The 26,140-nt window shown below is 43.6% G+C and overlaps 2 protein-coding genes across 2 annotated transcripts in view; one reads left to right on the forward strand and one right to left on the reverse strand.

The window, feature by feature from the left end:
- Nucleotides 1-13,963, forward strand: part of PLG (plasminogen) — a 35,481-nt gene extending 21,518 nt beyond the window's left edge. The window contains exons 12-19 of the mRNA XM_019749760.3: nt 1,373-1,521; nt 2,413-2,506; nt 6,247-6,367; nt 7,021-7,095; nt 7,603-7,743; nt 9,832-9,938; nt 12,763-12,908; nt 13,544-13,963. Coding sequence (XP_019605319.2) covers nt 1,373-1,521; nt 2,413-2,506; nt 6,247-6,367; nt 7,021-7,095; nt 7,603-7,743; nt 9,832-9,938; nt 12,763-12,908; nt 13,544-13,705 — 995 coding nt within the window. The 3' untranslated portion in view covers nt 13,706-13,963. The remainder of the gene's footprint in view (nt 1-1,372; nt 1,522-2,412; nt 2,507-6,246; nt 6,368-7,020; nt 7,096-7,602; nt 7,744-9,831; nt 9,939-12,762; nt 12,909-13,543) is intronic.
- A 590-nt stretch (nt 13,964-14,553) lies between these two features.
- The window catches only part of SLC22A3 (solute carrier family 22 member 3), an 85,706-nt gene continuing 74,119 nt past the window's right edge, over nt 14,554-26,140 (reverse strand). Inside the window, exons 8-11 of the mRNA XM_019749772.3 lie at nt 20,921-21,029; nt 19,769-19,881; nt 18,402-18,501; nt 14,554-16,073 (exon numbers count right to left, since the gene is read on the reverse strand). Of these exons, the coding sequence (XP_019605331.2) occupies nt 16,013-16,073; nt 18,402-18,501; nt 19,769-19,881; nt 20,921-21,029 (383 nt within the window). The 3' untranslated portion in view covers nt 14,554-16,012. The remainder of the gene's footprint in view (nt 16,074-18,401; nt 18,502-19,768; nt 19,882-20,920; nt 21,030-26,140) is intronic.

Below are 26,140 nucleotides of genomic sequence, written 5' to 3' on the forward strand. Positions count from 1 at the left end.
AGTGAGAGATGGAGAAAATGTTGAGCCTGGGTGGATTGAGAGGTTGATAATTGTGGCATTAGCTAGAATGAAACATTCTAGAAAAGCCAGTCCCTGCCTCCTCCATGGAGGGATAGAAAGGATCAATTTGGCTTTGAATATACTAAATTAGGAGTGCTAGTCAAATGACGCTCTGCAGCGCACACTAGGAAAAGTGGCTCTGTGGCTGTGAGGGCTGTCAGGTCTGCCTGCAAGAATGAGGCTGTCATCTGAGCTGGCAGCCAAGCAGCAATCCACACTCCTCCCTCTCTCCCTGACCCTTGGGTGGTGGTTGTAGCTGCGAAGCACCTGGTCCTGTGGTTGTCAGGCAGCGGACAAGTGCTCTGCACCAGGGGAGGGGCACAGCCCCTCCCAAAGCCCAGGGGGTCGCATGTCTTGTCTGACCACTTTCGGATTATCCAATTCCTCCAGTCATGATTAGAATGAGAACTTGGTTTGAAATTGAGAGCCTTCTCCTTCCCCCAGTATCCTCCACAACCCTGGGACCTCACCTGCTGTTCTCTGGACCAGGGTGAGCCAACTCTACTTCCTCCATCTTGGTGGGACGTGGGGCTCTGGGCCCCACCTGGGCATCCACCCTGGATAAGACTTGAGACCACCTCATGTGGTTTTCCCGTGTGCTTGCCCCACATTTGGTGTGTGTGTGACTCACACACTCTAGTCCTGGCAACTCGCACACCCCTACTCCTCGGGGTGCAGGCTGCCCAGCACAGCCCCCGGCCTTGGCAGAGAAGCTAGCTGGCCCTTCAGAACACTGGTGTATTGGGCCGTCCCTTTCTCCCCTCCCCCATATGCGACACACATCAGATTCTCTGGGAGGTCCTGTGGGAGCCCCCATTCCCTAGACTTGAAATGAAGGACAAGATTGGGGAAGGGGCCCCAAGTCATCTCATTGATACCCCTTTCACCCCAGAAGGTGCGGACTCAAAGCACAGTTCTAGCCAAATACGAGTTTCGATAAAATCCTTTTCAATCTGCACCCCTCTTTTCCTCCCTTGGTGACAGACAGCGAGGTGTTCCAGTCATCTGACAGGTCACCGCAGTGTCTGCTTCATGCAACTCCCCTGGGAGCTCTGTCTTACCACACAGCTTGTAGAAACTCAGTGATCTCAGGGTCCTGGCCAAACTCCCCATTCTAATATCCTGCGAAACCCGTGATCCTCTCCAAGCCAATGGCGTTTCTTGTCACTTGTGAAGGACTCAGAGCTCACTGTGATCCTCAGCATTCCGGGGCCCTGAGGGGCGTGGCCACAGAGCCTGTCATTACAGAAACCTAACCCTGCAGCGCCTGCTCTGTGTAGGAGCACGTAACCACCTGTCTTCTCCCCCACAGATTGCATGGTTGGGAATGGAAAAGCATATCGGGGCAAGAAGGCAACCACTGTGGCTGGCACTCCATGCCAGGGATGGGCTGCCCAGGAGCCCCACAGACACAGCATTTTCACCCCAACAACGAATCCACGGGCAGGCCTGGAAAAAAATGTGAGCCACTCTGACACGGACCCCGTTTGGCCTTTTGCTGACCAATCTTTGTGCACAGAATCGGTCCTATGTTACAGAAAGTCAGCCTGGACTGGTCTTTGGTGTGGGGTGGGGAAGGGAACACTGAGAGATTTCAGGGGACTAAGGCTACCGTGTAATTGGCTTAGTGGTACAATTCGTACGGGCAAGCACTCACACCTCTCCTTCCCTGTTTGTAACATTCCTTGCCTGCTGTTATTATTGGGTGCCATTTCTAGTTTCCGGTGTTTGTCCCCTAGGTTCTGGTGCTCAAAGATGGCCTTCATGACATTTTAGTCAGATTTTTCTAGAAAAAAATCTTGGATGGGCTGTGAGGGATCCACACAGTACGATTTCACCCACTCTCTCACACTCTCTGGGATGGTTTCCTTTGGGGGGTACATACAGGGAAGGACAAGGAAAACAGCCTTTCTGTGACTTCACCCATGGAGGGCGTGCAGTCTGTGGGAATAAGCATTTCTGAACCCACAGTAAACAGGCTTCTTCGGGTAGAAGGTTGCTGAGATAAACCAAGCACAAGATGAATCAACACCTCCTAGGGTTCTCTAAGGTCTCCACTGACACAGGAAGCCCTCTTACATAATCTCTACCTCAAGACCCCTGAGAGTCTCTGCCCTCACTCCAGGGCTGCAGCCTCATGGTTGGAGCTCCTTTTGAACAGGGAGACATGACTGATGGAACGCTTTGGGTCGGCAGCTTTATAAGCATCCTCAAGTTTACCGCATCCCCCCAAAAGGAGCACTTACCTTTCATCTTCTGAGGATAGCCAAGAAATGTCTGTGCCTCGGGACCCTCCCCGCCTGCTTCGGCCCCTGTGCAGGCTGGTCCACGTACACCTGCCTTTTTTTTCAGTACTGTCGTAATCCTGATAACGACGTCAATGGTCCCTGGTGCTACACAATGAATCCAAAGAAACTGTTTGACTACTGTGACGTCCCTCAGTGTGGTAAGTCGTTTTCTTTTTTGAAAAAAACCGATTTCTTAAATAAATGCCGAATCACCTCCTAGGACAGATCTAAAAGAGAAGGGCTTCCAAGCCAAGCCCTTCAGCCCTCTCTTCTTAATGGGCTTCTTGAATCTGTCCTCCTGGTGGCCCCAGTTGTTAGGGAGCCCCCCTCCCCAACACCTTAAACAAAGTAAAAACAAAATTCTCCAAAAGAGCAAGCTTACAGCGATCTAATCAGCCTTGCCATCGTTCCACAGAATTCTCCAACGTCAAGCTTGGGATGTGGGAAAAACACATTTAAAAGTCACCCAGATAGGAAACTTTCCCTTTCAGCAGCTGAGAGGTGAGAAAGAAAAAACAAACAGCAGGAAACAGATAAGCACGTAACATACACTGTAAGCCTATAAATTGTCATCCTAAGAATAAAAGCAGTGCAGATCTTTACTCAGCACCTTTATCCTACGATGACTATTCATTGGCTGTACATACCCACAATCCTTAGAGGAAGCTTGTCTGGGTTCCTTCATCATTTCTCTGAGACTTTTCTAAGGAGCAGAGTCTTGCATCAGGGAGAGGGGGCTGCCATTAGTTCTGAAAAGTTGGGGAGGACAAATCCATGGGTAGGTCATGGGGAAGCCACTTTGATTTGGACCCGTCTTTGCAAACAGAATCCATCCTGGTTACAGAAGCCAGCCTGGATCTCGCCTTTGTACAGCCTGCATTGCTTGTATCTGCCGTGTGGAGGGATTAGAGCTGGAGGGGAGAAGCTCTGGCAACAAAGCCAACCAAGACCAGCATCAGGAGGTGGTTTGGGGAGGCAGTTTGGGGTAGGGGTTAGAGCATGGGAGCCCCACTGTTGGGCTTTGCTTTGGGGACACTCTTAGGTGGAGCAGGGGAAGGAAGGAGAGCTAGGCTGAGAGGAGCGATTCTACCTGGCCGCTGTTACTGTGCTCTCCGGATTTAGGGTGAGTTTACAGCACACTCTTTCTCGAGTGGGTGTTTTCTCTGGTTTGCAGAAGCTCTTGTGGTGGCCCCTCCCCTTGAAAGTCCCTGGATGGGGTTGGTGCCTCCCCTTCAGCTGCTCACTCCCGGTCCTCAGCAACTTCCCTCTGATTCACCCCACTGCCTCTCACTGCCCCGGTTCTCCATGCTGGACAAGCTGCCTCCTTGGCAGGACTGCCTTTGTCATAGGAGCCTGCCATTCCTGCCACAGGCTCAGCAGCTGAGTCTGGGATTCATGCCCGTCTAGCTCCCACAGGAGGGAAGAACAGAAACTTCCCAGGTGTAGCCCTTGGCCACCACCAGATGCTCCAGCCTTCTCAAGCATGAGTCAGGCCTGCGAATCCCTCTTCCGCACACAGGAAACACATCTCAAGATCAGACCAGGTGGTCTGCTTGGAACCCTTCCGTTTAGGGTTAACCTCACATGCCCACATTGTGGTGAGGGGGGAGCTCACAGCCTACCTGAAATATCTTCCTCCCATTCTCTCTTCTTTCTTCTTTCTCCAATTTCTAAGAATTCGAGTCTTTCACATCCCTAAATTGGGTGAGGATACCAGAAATGTAGCAAAGACCTTTGAAATCAAGCTATGGAGGTTTGTCTCATACCTCGCCTGGGCCACTTTGGGGCCTCAAGCAAACCTTCCAATTTAACCAATTCTTACATACTGACACATTAGAATATAAGGGTCGAAAACAATGTAAAGGATTTGAACTATTTCCTTTTTTCTAGTGCTTAGAGCAGGGCATGGCAGGTAGTAGGCACTATATATACATTTGATACATAGTTGCTGAACGAATAAATGAATGAATGAAGTCGTGAATCACAGTTCCTCCAGTACGTCAGGTCAGCGCTTTAAAGGGTGGCTGTCCCACCTTACGGGATGTATTGTGTATGCTTGTGTGGCCTTTTGCTGATTTTATTTGGATTTTTCAGAATGAGAAATCTCTTTGAGGTATAGTTTGTTTACATTTTTTCTCTTTGTACTTAAAGATTTTATTGCTCATTCTCTGAGAGATTTTACATTTTCTTTATTTAAGGGGGGAATTTCCTAACAGTCATTTTCTTTGAAATTCCCAAACTTTCCATTCTTACTAATTCACAAGGAAAACTCATTTTTAAGGTGAAAATGTACCATTGATTAACGTTTCGGGCTACATGTCAACTTTTTCAAAGCAATACATCAGAAAAAATTTGTGTAAATCTATGGTATTATTAAACAAATAGCACTATGCCAGTTGCACGTAAGTCACAGCATCGACAAAACAATCTGAAATCAGAATTATGGTCTAGTCAGCCCGATACTCTGTTTTTCAATTTTACCAAAGGATCCTATGCTTTCTCTTTAATACTAACTTCAAAAATTTAAGGATGCCCACCTTAAGCATAATTTGTATTTATTTACTTTCATTTAAATATTCATAAATTTCTTTTTCGAATGATTTTAATAACTCATTTTTTTTACAAATAATAAGTAAAAATAATATGGTACATTTGGTACAAATAATAAGTAAAACTAAAGAGAAACTTTTGGTACAAATAATAAGTAAAAATAAACAGAAACTTTCTATTTTGTTCTGAATGACAGACCAGGGGTACCATAATCTCTGTAGTTATTCTTTTCTTATTATATTTATGTAAGTCTACTCTACGTAAGGCACTATCACAGACTTTAAGCTCAGTATTCGAGAGTAGGATTTCGTTACACTACATGACTTCCTGTTTATTTTTTGTTTTGCTTTTGTTTTGTTTTTTAAAAAGGACTTCTATGTATAGATTCTCAGAAGAGGCCACGATAAATGGAAAGTTATTTGGAAAGTTCAGGTTCCAGATTCAGTAGAGGGTAGAATCTCTGGCTGATTAAGACTGAAAGAAATTCCCCTTGTGGTATTGTTATTAACAATGACTTACAGTCATATTTCTGAAGATCTTAAAGGGATCCAGGCAACAGAGAGGCATTTTGTGAACACCCCTTTGGAGCCCTGAACTATTCTAGGCATTAGTGGGTGCTACCAAAGATGGATACTAGCCCTATTCTCCGGGACCCCTGCAGACTCAGTGAAGAGGGGAAGTAGGTAGGAGGTAAAGAGAGAGGTACAGGCAGGTGAATGTAAGTTGTACCCAGGGCATTGGTGAGTCTTTGGAGGCTCCTGGAAGAGCAGTCCTGAAGTTGGCCAAGAGAAGGCAATATTTCAGTTTAGGACAGTTATCCTTGCTACATAGAACCACATACACATCCCTATGTATGTACGTGCGCACACAGAGACTCCCAGTAAAGAATACCCTTAGTTTCTTTCAACAGGAATGACAACTATGGTTTTTAGTAAACTTTACATAGTTCAGTGGTGATGATGATGATGGTGGTGGTGATAGTGGTGGTGGGTATAATAATATATACTGTTCTAGTTATATTACATCAGGTCAGAATAACAACTTGTGTCAGTCAAGGGCCTCTCAAAAAAGCTCTCATTCTAATGCCTAACCACTCCCCTCCACCAAATAGTAAGAAAGTACTTACATTTTCTTGAAAGGAAAGGATTCTACATTGTCTACTGCTACTTTTGAAACTTAGAAAAAAGTATTCCAAAAGATGCTTATGATCTTACTATTAGTGTGGGCTTTGAAGAGGTCAACAATTCAGTGCTCTGGCCATGAGATATTAATTTGTCTTGAGTTGTATGATAGAATTGCTACCATTCACTTCTTCAAATGCGGTTCTTTTTCCCACTTTGTGCCACAGCGCCCTCTTCATTTGATTGTGGAAAGCCCAAGGTGGAGCCGAAGAAATGTCCGGGAAGGGTCGTAGGTGGGTGTGTGGCCAACCCACATTCCTGGCCCTGGCAAATCAGCCTTAGGACAAGGTAACAACATTTCCAGAAGCAATGTATTCCATCCTCTGCATGAATACGCCCACTATTGCAAACTTACTATTTGCCTTCCATTAATGACGATTTACTTCAGAACGGCTTGCACCATTTTTATGAGCTACCACACGCCTAAACAGTCCTGTAAAGTAAATGATTTAGGAGCCATCCCCCCAAAAAGAGAATTTTCTAGGTAAAATCAGTGGACTCCCATGAATCTTAGCTATTCAGGATCACATGTAGCTTCCTGACAAATGACTCATATGAGGTCTTGCAGAGATCATGTCAAAAAGAAATGGAAGAGACCTCAAGAGAATGTCTTTTGCCTGGTTACTTCTGTTAAAGTCCAGGGCTAACCGGTCACAGCCATGGATGGAGGCTTCCTGTTGTTGGAGCCACATGGCTTAGCTGTCCGGTGGACAGGCTGTGCCTGGGCCTCTCACAGCCACCTCAAAGAGAGTGATGGATGGGACCTTCTGGAAAATCCACGACTGAAGCACAACTCACAGTTCTTATCATCCTGGTAATAGGCTGGTAGCCTTTCCTTTGAGACTATCAACATTATCAGAATCGAGTGAACACTTCTTTCTGGCTTTCTGTACAAAAAACAATCAGATTGGAACTAAAATCATGGCATGTTTTCCTCCTAGATTTGGGAAGCACTTTTGTGGAGGCACTTTAATTTCCCCGGAGTGGGTGTTGACTGCTGCCCACTGCTTGGAGAGGTATGTTTAGGAGACAACTGACAAGAGGACTTGTTTGAAAGACTTCCATCCTTTCCTGTTCCCTCCTTCCTTTTCTTCTATGGCAGTGACACTAGGGACCAGGGAGTGGATGTGAAGAAGCCTGAGGCAGAATTGCCAGGGCCATTGAATAAGAATGTTTCTAGAGAGAAGTGAAGAAGAAAGACCTAGCTCAGGTGGGTTTATGAGCCTGGCTAATTGGCAGGGCAGACTCGTTCTGTGATAGGCATTGGTCCCCCTGAGGCTCCCCGGACATGGGTGCCTGTCTTTGTGTTGACTTCAGTGTTGGTTCCATTGATCAAAGGCACCCTGAGAACATTCCTTAATGGCCAGGTTCAGGTAAATCATGAACTTCCCTTCTTGCCGCTCAGGAAACGGACTGTGGGTAGCCAAGTGTCTGGGGAGGACTTGATGATATTTACGGCTCAGAAGGGCCCCTGATGAAGAGGCTGGCCAGTATTTTGGTGCTAACGTCCCCGTCTCTTCTAGGTCCTCAAGGCCTTCATCATACAAGGTTATCCTGGGTGCACATCGAGAGACACGCCTGGAAGCAGATGTTCAGGAGATAGAAGTGTCAAAGCTGTTCTTGGAGCCCACCCGGGCGGATATTGCCCTGCTGAAGCTGAGCAGGTACCCACTCCCACAGTTTGTACCCTAAGATAAGGGAACACAGTTGTTTCTGCCTGGGGTTTACAACCTGTAACAGGGCTGTGCTGGCGGGGGGCAGGGGGGTCACTGTCCAGGCTATGAAATACCCAGGGCTTCGGTCTTGAAAAAGGTGCCAGGACTCAGTTTCCTCATGTGGAAAAAGAGTGAGTAGAAACACGATGTACACGGTTACTCCTCAAATGCTCGCACTTAATGTTCACCAGTCAGCTAATATACATTCACAATCAGAGGGTTATTCAGTTCTTCCAGGTTGACAGTTCTCCTTTCCACATGGTAATACGTTTGGGGGAATCAAATGAGATGACGCATTTCAAAGCACTTAAAAACCCACAGTGGAAACACACATATGCTCACACACACAATTCACAAATGCAAACTCTTCTTCTTCTTACCTTTGGTTTTATTTTTCCTGTTGAAATGGTGTTTTTATATTAAGCTTGGCAAAATGATAAATTTGCTTATATCACTTAAAGTTAGCAACATTTGGAAATGGGTCCCAATTGGAGACAGCAAAACAAATAGACAGCTATTTGGAGAATAGGCATGTTTGGGACTGTCAACATGGCATGTGGAGCACAGCAGCTGTGTCTGATGGATCAGGATGATGCTGGCGGTGAGGAGGATGGGCCAGGCTGGCATAAGGCCAGCGGTCAGGCCTCTGACTTCTCCTCTGCTGGGTTTGGTCAGAAACACTTCACAAGTTTTCTGGGTCAGTAAACTGAGGACTGACTTCCTGGGATGTTTGGAAGTCCTCTAGAAAGGAAAGAAAAGGCCTTCTTGGCTTTGCCTTAAAAAGTAGCTGATTCCCCTCCTTTCCCGTGGTCCCCTGAGGGCCATCAGGGGGAATCTGGTAGCTCGAACAAATAATTTTGTTAATTTGGGCTTCTACAAGTGTTCTCTGCTAGATTGACACATTTGCGCTTTAGAGAACCCACCCGATGCCTCCACATCCCCAGAGTCTAAGGCATTAGTGGTCTATGAGGGGGACCTATAGAGTGACGGTCACGCTATGTGAGAGGCTGGGTCTATTCCGGTGACTCCGAGAAGGTGTGTCTGCTTCAAAGTTGGTGGCAATGATGATTCTTAATCAGATCAGGGCATTTCTCATCTCCAATCTGTTTTCCTCTGGAACTTGCTAAAATGGAATCAAGTTTACACATGAAAGTTCTGATGTTGAAGGTGCCTTAGAACTCTACAGCACAAGAAGGTTCCTTGGAAAACAGTATCATTTTGCTTATGCGAGGTGCTGGTTTCCAGGCGTCTGTGATTTGGTATGTCTAGCATTTTATTGGATTCCTCCCACCAGGGTGTTGTAACATTGACAGATGAGGAAACCAAGGCCTCAAAAGATGGAGTGACTTGCTCATGATCACATGATGCATCGGCTGTTATTAAAGCCTCATGATAGAATTTTCTAGCTAGACGTTCCATCTACTAATTGAAGCCCCTTTAAATGACAGGAAAGCATGCACATGCTGTAAAGTCGCAACAGTGAGCACAATAAGCATAAAAAGTGAGTCCTCCACAGACAATAGTTTAGTGGTTACCAAAGGGTAAGGGGGGTGGGGGGTGGGAGATGAGGGTAAGGGGGATCAAATACATGGTGATGGAAGGAGAACTGACTCTGGGTGGTGAACACACAATGGGATTTATAGATGATGTAATACAGAATTGTACACCTGAAATCTATGTCATTTTACTAACAATTGTCACCCCAATAAATTTAAAAAATAAAAAAAAGCATTTAACCACACACACACACAAAAAGTGAGTCCTCGTAATCCCTACTCCCACTTCTACTTTCTTGTCCACAACTGCCACCTTTTAAACAAAATATTATATATGTTTAACTCATATGATACTATAGGCAAATGTGAGGGTGAAACGTTATTTTCTACATGGAACAGTGCCAGTGGGTCAAGGAAATGCCAGCTCGGAGGGTTCTGGGGCTTCGGGGCAGGTGGCATCTTGTTGGGCGTGACTAACAGATGAATGGCAGAAGTCTCCTAGCAGGACAGGCAGATGTCACTTTTAATGTTTTCCTTTCAGCCCTGCTTCCATCACTAATAAGGTCATCCCAGCTTGTCTGCCACCCCCAAATTATGTGGTTGCTGACCGGACGGTGTGTTACATCACGGGCTGGGGAGAAACCCAAGGTGAGATAAATTCCATGACTCACATAATGAATCAATTTGGACCTACAGCCTACATGAAAAAATTTTCATCAGTGAATGAGGTCCATCCCCTTCCTGACTTGCCTATGTTTTCCATGTGACATTAGGAAGTGATTTAATCTACACCTCCGTGTCCTCACCTGTACCACCTAATAAGGTCATTGTGAGCATTAAGATAATGCATATGAAGTACTCACTACTTTAGAGATGGTATTTCAGCAGCTCCTCTGCCTATTATATGACGACAACCATCACTACCACCACCATCATCGTCACCCCCAACCATCATCATCATCACCCCCCACCATTGTCACCATCATAGTCGCCATCACTACCATCATCACCATCATCATCATCACCCCCACCACCATCACCATCATCATCACCCCCACCATCATCATCACCATCATCATCACCATCACTACCATCATCACCGTCATCACTCCCCACCATCATCACCATCATCACCCCCACCATTATCACCATCATCATCACCATCATTACCATCATCACCATCAATCAGCATCACATCACCTGTCTGTAGTTGAGCCCTGAGGGAACTCAGACCTGCCTGACCCCCTGCCCATTCTCTGTTTCCTCCGTCCACCCACTGTCCACACTTTTGTAACCACCATCCTGCAGTGGGCTCCCCAGTCTCTCCTGGCCTCACTATCAATGTCTACTGAGAAAATGATTCTCAGTATACTCATTGGACCAGGAGTCACAAAACATGAGTCAGGCTGCTTACCAATTTTTTGTATGTCAACAATAACATCAGCTCAGTCAATGTCCTCAGCCTCTTGGTGAGAGGTTGAAATTATCCCGCCCTCCCCTTCATTCTCGACTTTCACCGACTTCGATATTCCAAAGCAAGGTAACCCTTTGTCGAGGCCAAAGGCTCATTCTGATCAGCCCCTTATCAGCAATCACAGGGTGTTTTCAAGGATCCTGCTTCCCATCTCCACAGCCCCATTAGGGCTTCTGGTCCCAAGGTCACCCCCAGCCTTTCCGCTCTCAGAAATGCCATTTCCACCATGGCCACAGGATGGCAGCATCTCCACACAGACCACATCAACTTCCTGTCAACTATCAGTGAATTTGTCACTATCATCAGCGTGTCTGTCTTGCTCTGAAAAAAAAATGCAAGAGCAGGACACTTGAATGAATGCATTTTTGAGAAGGCTGCTCCCTCCACACATCTGCTCAATTCAAGTAATGCACCCCCGCCCAGGGCTCCTGTGATCAGGCCCTTTGTCTGCTGTGGCTCTGCCCAGCCAGGGATGGGACAAATCTCTCCTTTCCAAATGGCAGTCCTCTTACGTCCTCCTGTCAGGTCCAGAACGAGTGTAAGTTTTCGGAACTCAAGGCAATTATTCAAGTTATTCAAAGTCTTTGGAGAAGGGATGGTACCTCATCTCTTGGCTGTTCCATGCTAGCAAAGCAAAGATTTTACGAAACTCTGGTGAAAGCAGGACTTGCAAAACTGGATGATTTGTGAGACATACCTGGGTGTGTCCATGTGGAAAAACAGCATTTACTCTGGTGATTTTGCAAGTATTCTATTTCAATTTGCCATAGTAAAAATAAAGAAGAAGAAATGAGCAAAACAAGCACGCAGGAGAATGTTTACTCTCCCTAATTATAAGAGAAATGTAAAGTTGAAAATGAATTAGAACAATTTCCACCTATTATATTAGCAAATATTTTTAAAATATTAAATACCCAGAGGGTGTGGTGAATTCATTTTTTTTCTAGTAACATTTTACACTCTCATACCCTTTTAGAAAATAATTTGGTGATTTTGGGGGGCCATAAATATGTCTGTATAGTTTCTGGTAACTTAAGAGAATATTAAGGAACATGAATAAACTGCATGAACAAAGATTTCAAAATTGGAAGCAACTGCAGGAGCCAATACGCATGATAGTGGAGAATCTGGGCCACAACGTCACAAACCCAGGTCCAAATCTCAGCCCTACCTACTTGCTGGGTGACCTTGAGCAAACTGTACCCCCTCTCTTAGCCTCAGTTTCCTTAACTGTGCAACAAGAATGACGAACGTGCCTATGTCACAGGACCAGTGAAAGGCAGAAATCACATGCACCACATAAAGTCAATCCCAGTAGATGACAGCTATTCTTCTTTTTTCACGTTGTGGTAAAATACATATAACATAACACTTGCTATTTTAACTGTTTTGAAGAGTACAATTCAGTGGCATTTAGTACATTTACAATGTTGTGCAATCACCACCACTATTTCCAGACTACACTCCTCACCCCAAAGGGAAACTCCATACCCTCAAGCAGTCAACTCCCATTAAAATAATAATTATGAAGATTGCAACATTGTAAAAAAAAGTCCTTATGATAGGATGTTGTGTGAAAAAATCAGGGTATAAAATTGTGCAATCTGATATAAGTCGTAAAAGAAGCATATAAAAAAGCTTGAAAGAATATATAAAAATAGTAGCAGTTGTATTTATCAATCTCTCTTTACAAAATAAAAAATTATTTCTTTATAGTTGAAAAAAAAGAAACAAAAAATAACAGTACAAATAAACCCCCAAATCTGATAAAGAAGCCAGATTATTAAATCCAGGACTAGGGAACACGAAATATTATATAATGTTTATACTCTCAAGGTAAAAAAGAAAAAAAAAGTTCAAGTCGTATTAGGAATTCTTTGTTTTATCCAATCTCATGGACAAACAAGAGCTGTGTCATTGCTTCTATGTTGTTCTGGAACTTTCCTGGTGAGAATGTTTTGCATCCAGTAACCATTTCTGTAATCTTTTTAAACACAGGCACCTTTGGTGCTGGCCTCCTCAAGGAAGCCCAGCTGCCTGTCATTGAAAATAAAGTGTGCAATCGCTATGAGTACCTGAATGGAAGAGTCAAATCGACTGAGCTTTGCGCTGGGCACTTGGCTGGAGGCACTGACAGTTGCCAGGTAAGAAGAGAATGAAGAGATCCCCGGCAGCCTTGTGCTGGCTTGTCTGGGCCCTGAGACATTTGAGCCCTAACGTGTCAAATTCAAGGAGGATTTACCAACTAAAGGCCCCAGTATGAATACTGTCCAGAAACCCTTTAGGTCTGCTCCCGACGCTGAGTCTGACCATCTAAGGAACTGAGTTCCCAATGGATGGGTTGTAAGGCAGTAGTTAGGTACCATCACTGCCACGGTCACACGCCTTCCTTCCGGGGAGTGTGCTGGTGAATGGGACTCTGGGGTCCCTCCCAGTAGGACATAAGGAGAGGGTACAGGACAAAGGCCAGCTACTGCTCCTTTACAATTGTTCTTGGAGTTACACTGCCTAAGAGAAACCCAAGGCAGGAAGGGATGAGTACAGTATTCACAAGGGTTTTTTTCCCCCAGCAAACAATAAATGGTATAGTTTTGTTGAGTATACTCTGCTAAGTACTGAAACACAGCAGATGTTCCCATAACATGTTAATAATTCCTTTCTGATTGCAAAGGAATGTTCAAATACTTAGAAAGTTTCCAGCTGGGAAATAGAAGGATGACTACCCCATAATAAAGGGATGGCTGTTTAATCCTCACATTTTTTCCCTCTCTCTGTATAGGGTGACAGTGGAGGGCCTCTGGTTTGCTTCGAGAAGGACAAATACATTTTACAAGGAGTCACTTCTTGGGGTCTTGGCTGTGCACGCCCCAATAAGCCTGGTGTCTATGTTCGTGTTTCAACGTATGTTCCTTGGATTGAAAGAACAATGAGAAATAATTAATTGGTTGGGAGACGGAGTGAAGCATCAGTGTATCCAGATGCTGGAACATGGGTAGGGAATTTAGTATATGCTCAGAAGTAATTGACAGTAATCAAACTAAGACCCTGTACTTAACTGCCATCTACTGCCAAACCTCAACATTATTTAGTATTACTGTGGATAAATTTTTCCCGTCTGTGGACAGCTGGGTTCTACAATAATAAGGCAACACAGCTGTGACATTTGTTGAAAATAAACTCTGTACTTACTTTGATTTAATTATTTTGATTTTCATTGTTTTCATGGTCTTCGTGCATCCTACCAATTTTAAATAGTGTAACTCGAACAGACTTAAGAGATTTCACTTTCTCTCATAAGGAATAGCTGCATCTAGGACTAAGAAACCAAGACGTCACAGCAAAGTCCTCGTAAGTGCCCCATATATTTACTTTGTCAGCGAAAGACAGCTTGACACGTATCTTTAATGTCTCTATTTCTGGCACTGAGATGAATGTTTTCAAAGCTGCAACGTGTCTGGGGCATCATGAGAACAAATTTTATTCTTGGGAGTGAAATCTGTTACTGACAACTTGGCTTTAGCCCCGCACAGGGGACACTAGGCAGAGAGTTGTATCTCGGGAAGTACACGGGGCAGTGGAATGGAATACAAGACCAGCGAAGAGTCTGAATGTTATTCTGCGTCACTTGGTCTAGGAATGGTGCCAAGAGCCTGTAGAGGAACAACAAACATATACGGAAGCTGAGCCCCTTAATCCCCATCACTAATTGGCTGCCCCGGTACGCAATGTCACATGGAAATAGTGTTTTACAGTGACACCTGTTCAAAAAGAAGAGAAAGGGTAAATAACTTTTCTTGACAATTTAAATTTTTTTTTATTGTTATCAGAACCAAAATATCAACTCAACATACAATTCAAAGGTGATAGTGTCAGGAACAGCAGTCGTCCTCCGGTAAAGAGAAATGCAAAGAAAGCCAAAAGCAAGTGTGTGTGAATGAAGGGTGAGTACAGTGTTACATCCTCAGAGAGCCATGTTGATGTCATTGAAAAATAAAACACTCATGTTCAATTCTGATGTGTTTTAAGGATTACATGTTATTTTAATCTTTAAAAATTCTCATCCTGTTAAATTTAGTTTACAATTAGCATACACGGCACATGCCCCGTGTTCACATAGAAATTTTTTTCCTCATAGGCAAAATTTCCCTTTGGTGTGCATTTTGCCCGTCCATATGAAATAACTCATTAAAAAATTCTAAATAGGATATATACTGAATCTGAAAATATACCAAATATAGCATAGAAAACGTCAGAAAAAGATAGCAAGTTTGTGTTTAAGCTCCACATTTCAAAAGTCTCAGTAACAAATAAGAAAGATCGGTTCCCTTATTAAAATCTATGAAGTCACTTAGAAAGTTTCTGCTAATTCTGTTAAGCGTGGATATGATTGACCTTTCTTTCAAATTAAGGTGTAAGCTACTTCCCCAAACAAGTGAAAAGAAAAGTGTCAAGATTGAATGAGAACTGTCCACGTTTTTCACTCTTAACCATGGGTACCGTTACAGAATCCAACTCACAAACATAAATATCCCTTTCCGGTTAAAATCTGAAGACCCATGAGATCATAACCCATGAGTTTTGTTCAGTGAAGACCTGACTACTAGTGTGTGGCTCTAGGTGCCCACTAAAGGACAGCCCAAACTATCCCGAGTCATCTCAGGACCAAACTTGATTTTATAAATAGTGGAGCCAAATCCCCAAATCGTACAGCAGCAGACTGGTTCTTGTTTACGGAACGAGGCCTGAGCATGCCTGCAGCCCCAGATGCTGGGGGGCTCCCGGAGCTCCAGGGGAGAAGAGAAGGCCACGGCTCGGAACAGCCTCCCCAGTCTGTCTCCTCCCAGGAATGTCCAGGACACTCAGCCCAGGGCCTGCGTCCCTGCATCAGGTCACATGACCCCATTTCTGTACACTTCCCAGGTCCTCAGTTCCTTACCCTGCATTCTTGAAGGAGCTGTCATGAGAATTGGGCGGGGGCTTCTCTGGTCTGTGTGTAACCGATGGTCAGAGACACTGCTCCAATGTCAGAAAAAAAACCTCTTACCCAAAATTATATAAGCATACTCTGCATAGTTTGAATGTCTTCGTAAAGTATTGAAAACACCTGGAGCTGCCCAGCGTAACGCAGCTGAAGTGGACACACACGCATCTCTGCAGCTGAAGTGGACACACACGCATCTCTGCAAGGCACGTCGGGTCCTTGGGATGGGCCTGAGCAGGTCCTCCCGTTCATCTTCAGCGGGGGGTCTCACAGGTGAGAGCTGGAAACTGGGCTTTTCTTTTTCCGGTGACATTTATAGGAATGTGGACTAACAAAGCAAGGGAGAAAAGAGGAAGTCCTTATGAAAGATTCTTCAACTAGTTAGAAGAAAATCTTCTTGTTACTTCTCAATATCAGAGTTGGTTTCAATCAAATACAGTCCTGTGTAACTTCTCATAAAAACCCAACTCAGAGGTAACGAAAATAACCGTCTCCGAGCTCATCTTTTACCTGTTTTCAGACCTTAGCAGGGGTTAATTAGCATTACAGCTTATAACTTCTCTATGAATTTCTATTGAGTAACAGATGGTTTGGAAATGAGCTGATAACACGAACAAAAAATGCTTCATTTAAACTTCTGGAATATTCTCCTTTCTCCTGATCTCCTAACAATTCTGTGATTGGGGTGGCAGGACTGCACCCCCCACCCTGACTCTGATATGAACCAAGAAAATGTCTGTGATGATACAATTAGCAAAACGTTTCTCCTTTCTGGATGAAGCAAGACCTTAACATGGAATAACGCTCAAGAGGGCTTCACACAGTTTTAATACCATTTATAAATATCTTTTCTTGACTTACTTTTAGCTTACAAAATGACAGGGCTTAAGGAGAATCTCCCAGCTCACCCCAAGTTTCAGATTGGATTGTTCTAGGGTGAAATATAAGTCAAGCTCTGGGTGAGAAGTAAGCCAGGACTCCTCACTTCACTTCCAAACAAGCACAGAATGTGTCTGGGTTACATCATGAGACAAAGGTCCTCTGATTGGCCAGTCCTGGTAGAAATCTGTCACCAGGATAGGAACTGCTGTTTGCTTTTGAGTACACCGACAGGCCTTTCTTAGGAAAGTTCCGGGATAACTAATCAATCTTATTTTTCAAAACAGCATCAAGAAACAGGGCAGTGAAATACAATGAAATTACGGCGTACATTTTTAAAGTCTGGTAAAATACTCGTGAGACACTTAGCAATGGTTGCCTCCCTCTGAGGAGGGAGATGGTACCTCAAAGAACCTAGGAAGAGAGAAATTTCCAATCCTATCAGGGAGATACTCGTTATTTGAAAAATTCATAATCAAGTAGGATACAGCATAAAATAATAAAACTACACAAAGCAACGGAGTCACACCTGAGCACCAGACAATATCAACCCTAGTCCTGCACGTAGAAGTTGGGAAACCTTTCCAAACATAGATTTCCTAGTACATGAAAAAGTGAGGGTAAGAACTTGTATTAGACAGCCCTGTTCTGAGTATTAAATGAAATGACATACGTGAAACCATCAATCACATAGGTACCTAAAAAAAATAAGTCAGTTTCTACTCTCTTCCCAATCTACAATGGAAGAAAACACCCGCCATGAGGTCAGTAACAGTCTTTTTATAAATATTTTTGATACATTATTTTAAATTTAGAGATCTACACCCTTAATTTCTAGGCCATTATTTAAAAGAATGCTTTTTATTTTTTAAATTAGTTGTTAAGTTTTTTAAATTACACAAATAATGCAAGACCATGTGTTGTAATTTTTTAAAATCAGACAATACAGAAGTCTGTAGAGTATAAAAGTAATATCTTCCCTTCAACGCACCACTTTCTAATCCATTTCTATCCCCAGGGGGTATATATTATTATTTTAGTTATTTTCCTCCAAACTCTTATATTCATATTCTCTCTTTCTACCTTTTAAAAGAAATATTTCAAACAAAGCAAATTAGAATTTTTGTAATGAGAATTTTTGTTGATACAACAAAAATATATTTCATATTTATATATTGGTTGGATATTCACTTTCCCTGCACACCATTTAGACACCCTTCTCCAAAATTCAATCTCTGTCTCTCTCTTTCCCCTACTTCTTTCTGTTTATCTATCTCTATCATCCATCTGTCTATCATCTGTTATCCATCTATCATCTATCTTTCCATCCAGCTACAGAGGGGAATTTCTATAGGTTTTAGTTTTAAATAAATACTATATACCACGTTGTTTAGTGACTTTTTGCTTTGTATTCAATCTTGGAAGTCTTCCCATGTCATTACACAATTCTTTTAATCTCTGTATAATAATCCACATTATATTATCATTTTCACAATCAGTTGCCTATTGATGCACATTTAAGTTATTTCTAGCTTGTCAATTCATCAATCCGTTTCCTTTAGATTGCTTCATACCCGTATGTGAAAAATAATGTATATTCTTTTATAGCTTTTTTTGTGTTAACCTGTTACATCTTACTTTGAATTTTTTGCTGAGGATGTGAGATGGGGATTTAATATTATTTTTCCCCGTGGGTATTCAATTTTCTCCATACCATCCACCCCCAGTGGTTTGAAATACTGCTTTTATTTAGGATGTGCTGAATATCATACGATACCTGCCAAGTTTTTCTACATCATCCACTGTCTCTGGCAAGGCAATGCCTTTGGTTTCAGGCAAAAGCATCACGAGGCCACCGCAGACAGATGCCAGGATACCTATGGAATCGGGAGAGGCATCAGCCACCAAGAATACACAGCCAGCCCCTCATCCCTTTTAGCTCACTCTGGAAGCATCTGTGCTCATTTACCTTAACTAACAACGCTCTGGTGACCCCAACCAGCTCTCCAGTTTTCCTCTACCACGATTTCCTCACGTTCCTCAAACCCTGTGCAGTACCATGGCCACTGTAAACCTGGTATACATTTGTTCATTCACTAATTGGACAATTACTTATTGAGTGCCTAGTAAGTGCCAAGCACTCAGGATTGTTTGGAAGATTGGCTCTCTCTGCACTATAGTAGCAAGGGCCAGCTTACCCAGCACTCATTGAAGGCCAGGCCACAATCTTGAATAAGTGGGCTCCTAGACCACTCACTCCATCTTGGTTGAACGCTGGCCCTCTCCTTCCTTTCTCATGCTGGCTTCAGAATCAATGCTGACCTTGATTATCAGGTCCCATGAAATAATTTGAAATGATCTTTTGTTGATTTAGAACCTGACTTTATATCCCTAGTACTGTTAGGATTTTTGCATTCCTCAGCCTGGATGTCCTCAAGGGCTCAATCTTTTCATTGTCACTTAAATTACTGAGCAATGAATAAAAAAGGAAGTGGAGGTGGAGGGAAGTTAGATGAGGCATTCTCCCGTCTGTATCCTCTCTTGCTGAGGACCGTAGAGGGTGTGAGGTCCAGGCAGACAGGTTGGGACAGCACTTGAGAAGCACTGGACTGAATCACCTTAAGGTCCCTCCTTTCGTGAGTTCTAGGAAGATTGGAAGGAGGAAGGAGGGCCTGAACTTGAAGGACAGCAAAGAGGTTATGTTGGATGTGCGAGGCATCTGTGTTCTCTGTTCTTTCGGCATCGCATGTTTAGCATCAAAGCAAATAAAGATGTGACACTGATAGACACAGAACACTTAATAATTCAATTGTTTTGTAGGCTTCTTTTAAACAGACTAAAGGTCCAGTTTGGTCCCTTGAAAATTATGGGCCTTTAATTATCTCAATTGTCTGTCATAAAAGAGTTTTGTAGTAGTTGATTTTAATTCAGAACCTGAACAAAGAAAGCTAAATTGAACAGTTCCTCACAACCCTTTGATATACAGTAAATTTAAATCATTTAGGGTGCACATTTCATTGTAACCAGACTGGCTCCTCAAAACTAAAACAGTTGATATAAAAAATATTAAGTGCATATCATTAGTATAACACCTAATGATGTGGATGAATGCATTTAAGAAGAGTTTGTCAAGTGAGTTCTTACCAAAGATGATAAGAGGTAGTTCCAGCCAAATGGCCGCTAGCCGGAAGAGCAGAAATGGGGCTATGATTCCCCCAAAATCACATAAACCTGAACAGAGTGAAACGCCAAAGTTTCTGTAGATAAAAAAAACAACACTGTTTTAAATGAAAAATATTTAAGTAAATTCAAGATAAGCAAAATAAATAACAAAGAAATTATAACAGTATCTTTCCGTTGCTATGGTTTTTAACTTTGCAAATAGCTACTACTCTCTCACATGCTAAGCAAACCATTTGCATTCTGTACCATTGCACATCTGGATGAGCGCTGAGTCCCAGCGAGGCTAGCAAGGAGGTCCACAGCATGGGTGGGAATCATTCTGCCATCGGCAGCTCACTACCCAGCCAGTGACACTTCCGTGTCACCCTGGTACCCCAGCGGGACAGAAAGCCGTGCCGAGAACATTCCCTCAGGAAAGGAGACCACCGCACACGAGTGCCTGAGCACTGTTCCATTTCGTCGGGCACTAACGGGCTGCTCCCAGCCATGAGATGTGGAGCGTGGTCAGAACGAGGCTGTGGCGTGTCGACATTCAGATGGCTTCCAAATTTTTATCAATCAGCCACACTTCTCTCCTGAGCTCAGCTCTAGCCAAGCCTGTGGGTTTCTCACGATTTCTTATGGGCTCTTCATACTACACACGGCCCAAACAGAGTCCCCCGGGGTCTTCCTGCAGACCTGCCCCTCTGGTGCTCACTAAACCAGTGCCTGTGCTGTCATCTGGAGTTTCCCCAGCCAGGAGCCGGGGCTTCCCATCTGCTGCTCCCTTGGCCCCCACCCATCAATCATCCCCAATCAACCTGTGTGTTGCTGATGAAGACGGACTTAACCCCCATCTAAGCGAGCGCACTAACGAGCCAAGTCCAGGGCCTTTCCACAAAGCCACGGCTGTGTATGACGACACTGGTATGAGAACTAGTTCTGTCACAAAATGCAGAGGCGAGCAATGCAGAAAGCAGCTACAACTCAAAGCATATTGTTTTGACTGGCTTCATTCAGCCCAGACTAATATGTCACCAAGCTAAGGAAACTATTTCACGGTCTTTAAGTCAATTCAAAACATTTGGCTGCAGAATTACTTAGGAGAAACCATGACATATATGATGCAATTACCGTAATGTTGTTGGGTACAATTCTGAATTTACCAAATAAACAATTTCGAAGGCCATGGTTATCCCCAGTCTTCCCAGGGTAGCAACCGTGGTCCTCAACCATGGTATTCCTGCAAACACAGAAAGTTGTGGAAATCGAGAGTTAGGGGTCTGCTTCCAATGAAGTTTTACAAAACAATGAAAAGCGTTTGCTTAGTGTTCTCCCAGCCCTTCGTCTTCGCAAATTTTAAGCATAAATGATTGATGTCTTCTAATATTGTAGCCAAATTTCAACAGCAACAACCCCCACCAGGATTCTCACTGATGTTTTGGGGTGTTAACTGCCTTTCTGAGCAGGGTCAGATTATAGATACAGTCAAGAACCATTTGTTGAGCGGCCACTACACTGAAAACAACATTCCTTGCCTAGTACACTGGCATTTTTTCTGGAAGACAGCCTTCGCGTGTGCCCTTGAAAACCATCACCACTGTCTGGGGCCCATTTGTTCTTTCTAGTCAGACCCCTTAGTGATAACACACAGAACTGCTTTTCTCAGCAGCCCAGGAATGGTCCAGACATGAAGCTGCCTTTGGTTTCTGGAGAGTAGCTGTGCTTCAAGGACTGGGATTTTGGGGAGGGGGCATCCATACTATGCGTTATCATCAAGGCGCATGCAACTCATGATCTCCCTCATCCCCAATCTTGCTACTTCCCTCATGAAATTATCCAGAGAAGCCTGACTCTTGAATACTGGTTGGCTCATTGATTTAAAAATGAACTGTTCGAGGGCTGCTCTGGTTGTATGAGGAAACTCTTTAGTGGGAAACGCCAAATGTTCTTTATTAAATCTTTTCTTTCTTTTGTATTTTCAGGGAAGAAGGAGTAAACCATTTTTGTTCTAAAAAGTCAATGATGCAGATTTCTTGAGTTGTGGAGGTTATGCTATGCTTTCCTAGACGATGGGGTGAGGACACGTGACCGCATCAACAAGAGTGTACCTGGCCTCCCGACCACAGCGAAAAGCATTCAGCATGTGTCTGACTTCCATCCTTGAAAAGGAAACCTTTGCCTTTTATACTTACACTTACTTATGCTCACTCAGCACTAAATGACCCTTTGTCTTCTGGAGTTATTGCACTTTTCCGGAATATACAATTATGTGGTGGAAAAGTGGGCATGAACGAGGAGGTTGAAAGAAGAGAATCATGCTCAGGAGATTTGTGCATGTTCTCACTAAAGAATAGTTAACAAATCAAAAAAATGTAAAGTCCACTATATAAAATAATTGCCTAGGAGGGCGAGCACAGAAAAAGATGGTTCAAGAATCCAGATCACTGCTGGGAGGCCCCAGTTCATGACGTTTAGATTGCAAACGGGCCTGTCCGTCCTGGTGTACTTGATGTTTCTCCCGGATGAGAACACCTGCAGCTCTCATATTAACAGTTACATCACAGAAGGAGGAATATCAGGGGTGTGCTGATACGCTGGGCCACCATCTGCTCTGGCACAGAACCGTTGTAAACATGTGTTTTATTTAGTCTGCATTTTTTCAGAAAGGCCGGGGAGGGAGACTAGGAAATGCATTCCACCCTTTCCTTCGGTGAGCAGGTGGTGCAGGGCCAGGTGCCCGGGAACGGAATGTGAGAGCCAGTGCCCAGATTCCCTGGGTCCTGCCCAACCAGGCTGCCAACCATTCCTCTCAGACTGCTAATGTGGAAATAAGTTGGTTATCCAGATTAGGTCCTTACGTTATAGGCTTTTTCTACTGTATCAATTGATTGCTCTACAAGTGAGTCACACTGACAGCTGCAATGACAATTTAAGTTTATAGTTGAGGATAGGACAGTTTGCTGGAAAGAACAAACCCCAACAAATCAAATTATAGCATGCACACACACACACGAAAAACACATGGCTAGCTCAGTGAATAGAGATAAACAACTAGTTAATTCAGAAACAATTCACAGAAAAATAACCAGAAAAACATTTGGAAAACACTGTCAAGTTGACACCCTCGAGGACACATGGTTGATCCTATCTGCTGACCTTAATCTGAAAGACCCTCAACTCCTTCCAAGCAGTAGAAGCCAGTATTTAACTACACCTCTACCAGGACAGAGATATTCTGTGAAATGTGTCACACAAGTCCCAAAGGCACTGCACTGTTTATCAACTAAAGGGTGAAATGAAAACAATTTATTAGAAAGTATAAATGACATGTGACTATTACACATGCACACAAAAACTCATGGTCATCCCAGTAATATGCTAAATTCATGGTCGAGTGGGAATAGATACCGTTTGATCAATGAGCAAAACACCGGAAGACAATTTTAAAATGAGGACTGAAGCTGAAACTGTCTTCCACAGAGCCATGAAAACCCAGAGAAAGAGGGTCCCTCTTACCCAAACTGCTAGGTTTGTAACCATCCTAAATAAACTCAAATTAAAGATGGCAGATGAGGATGGATAAAGAAAGCTCTCTATTTTGCAGACTTCGATTAGAGTTCAGAAATTCGGATCAAAAGCAGTAAGTCTTACATGAGGATACGGTACAGCCAGAAAGACTATGTATTTTTCCAGAATTTTATTCTTCAGACCAATGCAAAGGTGTGCGGAGTGGAGGAAAAGCCGTTTTCTGTGACAGAATTCCACCCCTGATTCCTAAAAGGCCAATGGGCATTCTCCACAGGGCTGTCGTCCTGTTGATGACATCAAAAGTGACTGAGAGGAAACGTCCTTCTAATGTTAGCCGAGCAGCCCCCGTAACCAAGTCCACAAGCTACGCTATGCAGACATAGGACCGTCAACTCCAGTGAGGAACCTGGGTTATTTGTCACTCACAGGGAGCATTAGGGATTTGCAACCTATCCTTGCCAATCGTGATGGACATGTGACTATAAAAGCAGCCGGATCTACAGAATATACACACAAAATGTGTCCAAAATAAGAGCAATTAGTTTTCAACAAAGCTAAGAACAACACTAAAGTTTAAAAACAGGAAGTTCTATCTGCAAAACAAAACAGATCAGACCAGAGAAGTCTATTTGGTGCCCATATTTTCCAATGGGTGAAAGTGTCTCTACACAATAGCTTGGTTCCCACCCATCTAGTTACAACAACATTGGTTTGGACGTACGTACAGTCTTGCATGCTTTCTAGGGTCATGCTGAATGCAGCACACATTAAAATCATCCCAAGCAGTCTAGAGCCAGAGAAAATCTTCCAGGGTAAAGTATACATCACAAAATGACAGACCAAACTAAGTCATTCACCTTTCTCCCCACTTTCCTAATTTCATACGCAATGAATACTTAATTTCCTGTTCCACAGGTGATGGGAACAGAAGACCCCATCTTAGAGAACTCCATTTTTAAACTAAACCCACAACATGCAGGGCCAAAGTAAAAGGGAAAGAGCAGTGGAATCTCCAGTGTTCCTGATTTGTCACCCTTCCACTTACATTGTACACAACCACTGAGGACAGGAATTATGTCTGTCTTCTTCCCGGCTTATCCCCACTCCTGGGTGAGTGGTGATGGTTAATAGATACTAAATAGGCATGCACTGACCGACACCTATTATACAGATTCCACAACTCTTAGAATGTGTTAACTCAATGTAGTGGGTTGAATCGTGTCCTCCCAAATTCATGCCCACCAAGAACTTCAGAATGTGACTTTATTTGGAAATAGGGTCTTTGAGAGATAATAGTTAAGACACAGAGACACAGAGAGAAGAAGGTCATGTGAAAACGGAGGCAGAGACTGAAGCGAGGCCCAAGCAACACTGGCACCCAGGGTCTAGGAGGGGTGTGGACCAGATTCTGCCCCGGAACCTCAGGAAGGAACCAGCGCTGCCAGCACGCACCAGGAGCCGGAAGAGGCCGGGAGGAAGCCACACTCACAGCCTTTAGAGCGCCTGGCCCTGCGACACCTTGCTTTCCAGCCTCCAAGACTGTGAGAGAATACATTTCTGTTATTTCAAGCCACCCAGGTTGTGGTACTTTGGTACTGCAGCCCTCGGAAACTAATACACTCAAGGAAAACGAGACAAATGTGACTAGTCTGTTCTGTCGATTCCCAACCACTCCTATACGACCAACAACTTTACATCTTTTTTTTCCCTTCTGTTCTGAAGATAAGCATTACTGTAATTTTATTTAAATAGGGGTTATCTGATGTGTTGGGACTTCATAAACCTTCATATAATTAATAAATTAATCTGTAAGTATCTGAGTGTTTTTGCTTCTACAATATTAGCAATTCTTTCCTGGTCCTTAGAAAATGCTCAAAAAAAAAAAAAAAATCAAAAAAAAAAGGCACCCTGTCTTGTGCTGACACAAAGGACTACCAGAGAATCCAGCTGTCCCCATAACCCCCACCCCACATCCCCTGGAACACAGAAATAATTAACTTGCGCTAATTCACACATTCCCTGGGAATTTGAAAGGCCCCCTCTGTCAGCACTTGCTGGGACCTGTGGCAGAGATAATCTGGGTTGTGTTAACTGTGCATTTGGAGTCACCTGCAACCTCCACATGTGCACCAGTCATCAATTCCTGAACAACTTAACTCTGAAACGTCTCTGAAATCACCCTCTCCCATCCAGGCCTGACTGCCACCATCTTAGTCCACACTCTACGCTTCTCTCCCTCACTGTCAGTGTCCAAACTGCTGCAGCTACACGGAGGCCACCCCACCTCCTCCTCTTGAAGCTCACGGAACCATAACAGGCTCCTGGCATGGCCTGTGAGCCGGTCACCACTGGTGACAGAAGATCCCTCAGTCTTCTCGCCTGGAGATTCCAGCAATAACAATGAACATTCGGTCCTTGAAACCTCAGAGGTGATTCCTATTTCCGGGAATGACACTCTGGAGAAATCACTGCCACCCTTCCCTTCCTTCTCTCTGGCCCATTTCTTTTCCTTCTTCATTCATGCCTCATTCTCACCTCTGGGAAGCCTTTCCTGACTACACCCATGCATTCATCATTCTTCACACTATTTATTTTATTTTTTTGTTTTTGTTTGTTTTCCTATTTGTAAATCTTGTAAATAATTCTATTATTTCATTCATCAGTGTGAGTTGTGAGAGTATTAAAATATCTTTGTCCCTTACTAGGTTGTGAATATTTTAAAGCCAAGAACTATGTCTTTCTTTCTTTGTAGCCTCCGTGTCTCCCCGTGTCTTTTGAATGGCTGATGCTCAGAAAATAGCTTAAACACTATCGATGTTATCC

This window comes from Rhinolophus sinicus, chromosome 2 (assembly GCF_057876585.1).
Source record: "Rhinolophus sinicus isolate RSI-liver-muscle chromosome 2, RSI-T2T, whole genome shotgun sequence".
Taxonomy (NCBI): domain Eukaryota; kingdom Metazoa; phylum Chordata; class Mammalia; order Chiroptera; family Rhinolophidae; genus Rhinolophus; species Rhinolophus sinicus.